The 7,006-nt window shown below is 38.0% G+C and overlaps 1 protein-coding gene across 3 annotated transcripts; it reads right to left on the reverse strand.

The window, feature by feature from the left end:
• Positions 1-463: 463 nt before the first annotated feature.
• On the reverse strand, positions 464-3,100 carry LOC113276346 (cyclin-L1-1-like). 3 transcript variants are annotated; one of them, XM_026525934.1, is made up of 7 exons: positions 2,972-3,100; positions 2,598-2,842; positions 2,439-2,488; positions 1,948-2,222; positions 1,224-1,584; positions 1,059-1,097; positions 464-793 (listed from the first exon to the last, which is right to left on the reverse strand). In XM_026525934.1, exons 2-7 carry the CDS (start codon positions 2,747-2,749, stop codon positions 720-722), a joined length of 951 nt encoding a protein of 316 aa, XP_026381719.1. In that variant the 5' UTR covers positions 2,750-2,842; positions 2,972-3,100; the 3' UTR covers positions 464-719. The 3 variants fall into 3 exon arrangements, with proteins under 3 accessions (XP_026381719.1, XP_026381720.1, XP_026381718.1); XM_026525933.1 differs by having other exon boundaries at positions 466-793; positions 1,212-1,584; XM_026525935.1 differs by lacking the exon at positions 1,059-1,097 and having other exon boundaries at positions 1,212-1,584.
• Positions 3,101-7,006: the final 3,906 nt, after the last annotated feature.

Here is a 7,006-nt window from a genome sequence, read left to right on the forward strand (position 1 = left end):
ATTGAATAATAAGGAACCAAATAGGTTGAAGCAATGTATATATTTCAATTCAAAGCAACATCTGAAGCAATTAGGTTGTTAGTGCCAAGCAATACAAAAGCTTGGGCATTTTAATTCGTGATCATGCAGGACCCTTTGGGGTCGGAAAGGGAACATTAATAGCGCGGATACACATCCAGAAGTAGCTTTTTAACTTCTAGGCAATAAGTCAATTTCAAATCGACTTCTAGAAGCAAAAAAGTCTGACTTTTAGTGAAGCAGACTAAGCAGAATTGTATCGAACGCGCTATAAAAGAACCTGAAATGCTATCAGGCTGAAAGCCTGGGCTCCATGAGAGCCTGCCTAAACAAAAGAGAGAAAAAAATGCGAGCAGGTGCCCCTGTTGGCAACCTTGAAAGTTAAAACAAGAAGATAAAAAGCATAAGGATATCATTAACGTTATCTACCGATGAAGACTGAATATGCTAAAACACCTCTGATAATAAGTGGCTTTACTATCGGTCACAATTCAACCAAATGTTAGGAAATCAATTTTGGCCGCTTATGCTTTCAGTAGAATGCAACTTGCTCAGAAAGCCTAGAGTGAAATTGGTTTTCATTTTTCTGATGGATCAATCAAAAAGGTTAACAATATGTATTTATACACTATTAATAGTAACAGTACTCGAGTTGCAAAAATGTGAATGTGAAAGGTAAATCTCAAAATGCAACTCGAAGCTCAGGCATATGGATGGTGTCTGTGTCGATCCTTATCCCTGGATGAATATGAGGAGCTGTGGTAGTCCCCGCGGTCTGTAACAGAAAAGCACTTTCATCAGAAAATAAAAGAAGCTCACATAAAACAGCAATTACACGTTCTTAATAGCAAACAAGGGTCTGTTATTTAGAGAAGATCCTGATTCACGCCCACGAAACATAACAACGTTGGGTAACAGATTGGCATTATGAAGAAAGATAACCATGCTTAAATTATTAACAGCAAGGAAACAGCTGGAATATAATTGATCAAGAAAAAAACATCTCGAATATAATCAATCAAGAGGCTACAGAAACATACTACGAGACGAGTGATGTCTTGATTTCTCAGTGTAGCCTCCTGCATGACAATGAAAAGCACTTTCAAAGCTTGCAACTAGAGCCAGTGGTATGAATTTAAACGTTCTTTATCATATCTGAGATTTTCATACGCTAATAAAAGAGAGGTGCAAACCTGAGTCTTTACCCCTATCCTTGGACCGGCGACTTCTTTCCTTTAGTTTATCTCTGCTTTCTCTCTCTCCCTTCTCTCGCTCCCGTTCTCTATCGAAATCCCTCCCTCTGTCACTGTCGCGAGGCTTGATCCTCTCCCTTTCCCTCTCCCTGCTCCTCTCTCCACTACCTTCTATTCTCTGCTCCACCTTGGGCTTCAGTGAAGTTTTACCTTCGTGGGGAGCACTATTAACGTCATCATCACCCTTCTCCTTCATTTTGTCAAGGGATACCTTCACCAATAAATCCTTTGATCCGCCAGACTCCATATTAGAAGCTAGAGCTGATTCCCCCTTGACGGTAGATCCTGCTGCGGGACCATTTGCCGAACCTTCCTACGCAAATGGAGCTGATGGTCAAACTTCATCGATCCTATGATGTTCCATTGCCCTAAAAGGGATCATAATAGAACAAGCGCGGAATTTAAAATTATGTGCAATGGGGTTCAAGGAATAAGTCTTAAACAGGGAGAGGCCTTACAAAATTCAAAGTGCAGCTTAAGCTCTGAAGCAAGGAATATGCATCTTCCCTAGACATTAGTCTGAAGTATATGTAGGGATCATAATGTAAAACACGGTGAATGTGAAATTTACTATAATGTGCATTGCGGTGAGTGTCAAACAGGAAGAAGCCTTGCAAATTCTAAGTGCATCTTAAGCTCTGAAGCAAGAAACATGACCACTAAAAGAACAACTCACCTTTGGAATTTGTTGAGCTTGAGTATCCCATGACTTATTTGATGGTGTTGAAGAGTCTCCTGTTTTACACACCGGTATATTACTGTGCTTTGGGCCTGCTGTATAAATGTGCGAGGACTCTACAAACTTCATCAATCCCCGACTTTTCAGCATCAAATGCTTTCCACCATGGAGGGTTCTCGGGGAGAGGAAACTGGAATCTACGAGCAGCAGCATACACAACCCCACACGCGACAACTTCACTTTTAAATCTGACACATAATGTTGTACGTAAACTGTTGCAAAAAATATATACCAATGTCATATGTTGCACAGAAGCAATAATTTTTTAATGAGAACATGATCAGCGACGAAGGTAAAAGAAGAAGTATTAGAAAAGATCATATGCCTAATAACAATAAGAGTTTAGCATAAAAAGCTTGGTATGACAGACATGCAATAATAAGGGAGTCATAACTTATTAATGTTAAACCGTGCAAAAGATTTCTTACAGTAGAACCGATGAAAAAGGACCTGTCCCGTAGCCATTACCACTTGAGGTCTGTGTATCGAATAAGGCTAAACAAATAAAACTTACAAATCAAAATCACTACAAACAAACAAAAACATTCTAACTTAAAGGAAATCGTGATAACAGGTATAAAGGATACAATTTAAGTAATATTCCACCCTCTTGGATGAGATCACAACCATAGATTCTAAGAGTATTTTCCGTCGATTCATTAACCCCGTCTTTTCTTGAGGGAGAATTCTTCAATTGCTCGTCCGTCAGATAAAACGTATCAATCGCCGTGAAAATCATTATGAAGATTATACCTCAGCTAATTAACCACTTCGAGTACAATTCAATATTACGATTGCAAAATCACCAAGCTCTGCCGCATCGAAATTCGAACTGAAACACCAAAAATTATAAGATTAGAAATTCCATCTAGGGTTTGCGATAAAATCTAGAGTTTGGGAATTACAGTGACTGAATCAAGGAAGTGAGAGAAAAGGGAAAAGCTAACAGGAGAAAACCCACCTGAGATTAAGAAAACTCCTGGGAAGATCGCCGGAGAGATTTGGGAAAAGAATTTGGAACGAGGGGGGAAGGAACAGGTGAGAGAACCTACTCGAGTCGAGTCTCTTTTGAAGTTTATGGAAGTTGTGATTAAATGTCACGAGACACTGGAGAATTTTAAGGGCACCCATTTTCAGCAACTTGCGTGGGGCTGCAGTGGAGTCTAGGGTTGAGCATTTGCGATCGAACCCCGCGGTTTCAAACCGGCCCATTCGTTTTTTTGGGGCAGGTGTCGAGTCCGTACACTAAGAGCGTCCACAGTGGTACGATCAAAACCAAAGATCAAAGACCAAAACAAGCGATCAAATTTGAGTTTAGTCTGTAGTGTCACGTTAAGGCAGTGGAGTATATTTAGTCGGGCGGATGTATAATCCACGCTTGCATGTGGAGCGTTGGTATAATCTTCGTTTGGGCCGGGCGGAGATATAATTAACGCTGCTTGTGGGGCGTTGATAAAGAATACGCTTGTTGTGGGGCGTACATATATTTCACGCTAGGAGAAGGGGCGTTTGTATAATCTACGCCTGGTGTGGCGAACGTATAATCAACGCCTGAATGAAGCGTTTGTATAATCAACGCCTGACGTGGGGCGGACGTATAATCAACGCCTGAATGAAGCGTACGTATAATCAACGCCTGACATGGGGCGGACGTATAATCAACGCCTGTATCAGGCGTACGTATAATCAACGCCTGACGTGGGGCGGACGTATAATCAACGCCTGTATCAGGCGTACGTATAATCAACGCCTGTATCAGGCGAACGTATAATCAACGCCTGTTTTGAGGCGTAAGTATAATCAACGCCTGTTTGAGGCGAACGTATAATCAACGCCTGACGTGGGGCGTACGTATAATCAACGCCTCCTCTTCTCTCAGGCGTACGTATAATCAACGCTTGGTTTGCAGGCGTACGTATAGTGTTGGACTTCCATTAACACACGTATCTAGCACGACATTAAATCCCGGCCAATCTCTAACCACCACGTATAGCCCACGTGTTCACTTTCCCTTTACCCTAATCTTCTCCGTCTTCTTCTTTTCTTTTCTACCTCCTCTTTGTTTCTACCGCCCACAAACACAACACAGCTTCTTAACAAAAACATCACAGTGAAGAGCAGTAAAAGAAAAGAAAAAACTAAGATACTTGATGAACCCGGGTTAAAAAAGAGGTATGTTTTTTTTTCTTAATCTCTTTTGTTTTATCCATATTGTTTGTATAATTTATTTAGGGTTTTATTTGTTAAAATTAGTTTATCTAAAGTTTGGTTTTAACGAACAAATAAGAATATGAAATTGGTTAAATTTAATTGGGTATGTGTGTTTTATGTTTTTATAGAGATTAATATGTATGTGAAAAAAACCATATTTGATGATTATGTAAATTTGGTTGAATTTTTTTTTAAAATAGTTAGAGCTTAAAAAAATTTGAGATTAATATTTGTGGGTATGTGTGTTTTATGTTTTTATAGAGATTAATATGTATGTGAAAAAATTGGGTATGTGTGTTTTATGTTTTTATAGAGATTAATATTTATTAGAGCTTCCACAGTGGTTGTAAAAATTTATTTGTGGGTATTGTAAAAATTTGATTTGTGGGTATTGTAAATTTTTATTTGATTTATAATCTATTCACTAAAATTTATTAGAGCTTCCACAGTGGTATTGTAAAAATTTGATTTATTATTTTTGGGTATTGTAAAAATCCGTGGTTATGTAGATTATGTGGGAAATAGTTCTCACCCTTCAACTGTTTCAATCAACCTATTTCAATTGAGAGCTTCCTTTTATTGTTTTTCTTCATGTTGTCTGTTGGTAATTAATTTTAGTGAATATGGTTATCAATAATTGTAGTTATGTAAATTATTGGATTAATTTTAAATTATTGTAAATTATTGTAGTTATGTAAATTATTGGATTAATTATTGGTTTTCTGCATGTTGTATGTGAATATGGTTACCAATAATTGAATTTGTATTGTTTTTTATTGAATTTTGAGGTGATTAATTTTAGTTATGTAAATTGTAGTTATGTAAATTTTGGGAGTTACATATGTAGAAGAGCTAATTGCGTGAGTATGGAATTGATTTTTTAGTGATTTTTATGGAATCTTGAAGTGATTTTGGAAATGCATCGGTGACGATTTAATTTGTGTTTCTGGAATTATAGAATTTGGAATTGATATGGTTTGTGTTAAGGATTTATAGTATTTGGAATATAAATGGTGATGGACTAATAAAAATATTCGTTAATGAGGGTTGGTCTTTTAATAATGTAACTGCATCTATATTGTGTGTGCACAGATGTTGAACAAATTCACAGCGCGTTTCAATGGTCGCGTGAAGACGAACAAGAAACAAAAATCTGTAGCCGAAGAGGATTATAACTTAATCGCTACTGGTACAATTAAGGAGGTTGATATTCCCCGGTTATGGAGGTTTCCTATACTGCAAGATGATAAACCGCACGCTACTACGGACATCACATTTACAGGGGAGCACAAATTGAAGTATCAACATCGTGGATCTTTGGCATCGGTAATTCATCACTATCAAACTATTTCACAACACTGTCCTAGAGCTAAATATATTATTGAAAAAGCGGGATGGCAAAATTTATTGGACATACAATGTAGCGAAACCAACCATTCAATGGTTGATTATATTGCTGAGCGGTTTTGGGATACAACAAACACTTTTCACTTCCCATTTGGTGAGATGGGATTCACCCCCCTAGATTGGCTCATGTTGACTGGACTGAGTATCGGTGATGGGCCTGATGTTCCTTATGATTCGGGGAAGTACCAATTTGAACATGTTCGTGAGCATATCTTTCCGGATATCCAAGATGTCACGCTCTGTCCAAAAGCACCGTCGTGGGTTTCAAATTCAATTACAATTAAATATTTAAGGTCATATTTCATCGAAGACAAGTTGGTTGCGGCTGAAAATGATAGCACCCTGGCTCATAGAGTAGCAATTGCCTTTTTCATGTATGTTTTGGGACATTTTTTCTTTTCTAATGCAAAGACTTATATTGATGCTGGATGGTTAGCTGCTTTTGAAAATCTTGATGTAGTATCCACGTATGACTGGGGTGGTGCTGCGTTTTCGAAATTGTATGCGGCACTCCGTTTATCTGGGAGGAGACAGAAGGCACTATGTGGTCCATTCCAAGTATTAGAGGTATTCTTTCAATCTAGTTATTTTTCCTCTCATTGTTTATTTTTTTGCTAAGTTATTAAATTGGCTAATTATTTTGATGGAGTAGTTTTGGGGGTATGAATACCTGGGCATATGTCGACCGGAAATCCCAGAGGCGAGTACAGAACAAAAATGGCCCGTATCTTCTAAATGGAATGTACCGAAGAATACAAATGATATTTTCCGTTGTAGGGATTTACTAAGTAAGCTTACTGCTGAACAAGTGACATGGCGCCCATGGGAATCATACAAAGAAGTTCTTGCATCTGATATGGGATGCACGGCTACGCGGCTATCAGACTCGAGATATATATTTTCTTACATGGGCATTGTGAGTTAATTTGTAAATTTTATTATATAACATACTTTTTTCCTATATAACATACTTACTAAATTCTTATTCCCTTTCTAACTGTACAGCACAACATGTATCTTGGTGAAAGGTGTTGGCGGCAAAACCATTGTACTTTCGCTGTTCCTATAAGACTACACACAGTTATAGGGGATATTGACAATATTCAAGCCGAACGCCTAAAAAAAGAAGGTTTGGTCGATGCAACAGAGATAGTGCAAGTTGTTAAAGATTATGATATATATTTACAATACTGGACAATGGTAACCAACTCCAAAGATTACGTGACTCATCCTATTTGGGAAGCCCAAACATATGGGTATGTCGGTGACTTGTATACGGTCCCAATTGAACAACCTGTTGAACATGTACATATCCCTCCTCCACATCTATTATCCCACGTAAGTGTACTTTCGACTTTTTATCGTACGTTCGATTTTT

This window comes from Papaver somniferum, chromosome 4 (genome assembly GCF_003573695.1).
Source record: "Papaver somniferum cultivar HN1 chromosome 4, ASM357369v1, whole genome shotgun sequence".
In the NCBI taxonomy this organism is placed as follows: domain Eukaryota; kingdom Viridiplantae; phylum Streptophyta; class Magnoliopsida; order Ranunculales; family Papaveraceae; genus Papaver; species Papaver somniferum.

What these genes read in the sequence shown, in the direction of transcription:
- LOC113276346 (XM_026525933.1), bottom strand. Translation starts at nt 2,749, where the DNA reads ATGATTTTCACGGCGATTGATACGTTTTATCTGACGGACGAGCAATTG. An exon ending in GGTGGAATATTACTTAAATT is followed by an intron (nt 2,489 to 2,597) that starts GTATCCTTTATA and finishes TTCGATACACAG; the next exon opens with ACCTCAAGTGGTAATGGCTA. An exon ending in AAGCTCAACAAATTCCAAAG is followed by an intron (nt 1,585 to 1,947) that starts GTGAGTTGTTCT and finishes CCATTTGCGTAG; the next exon opens with GAAGGTTCGGCAAATGGTCC.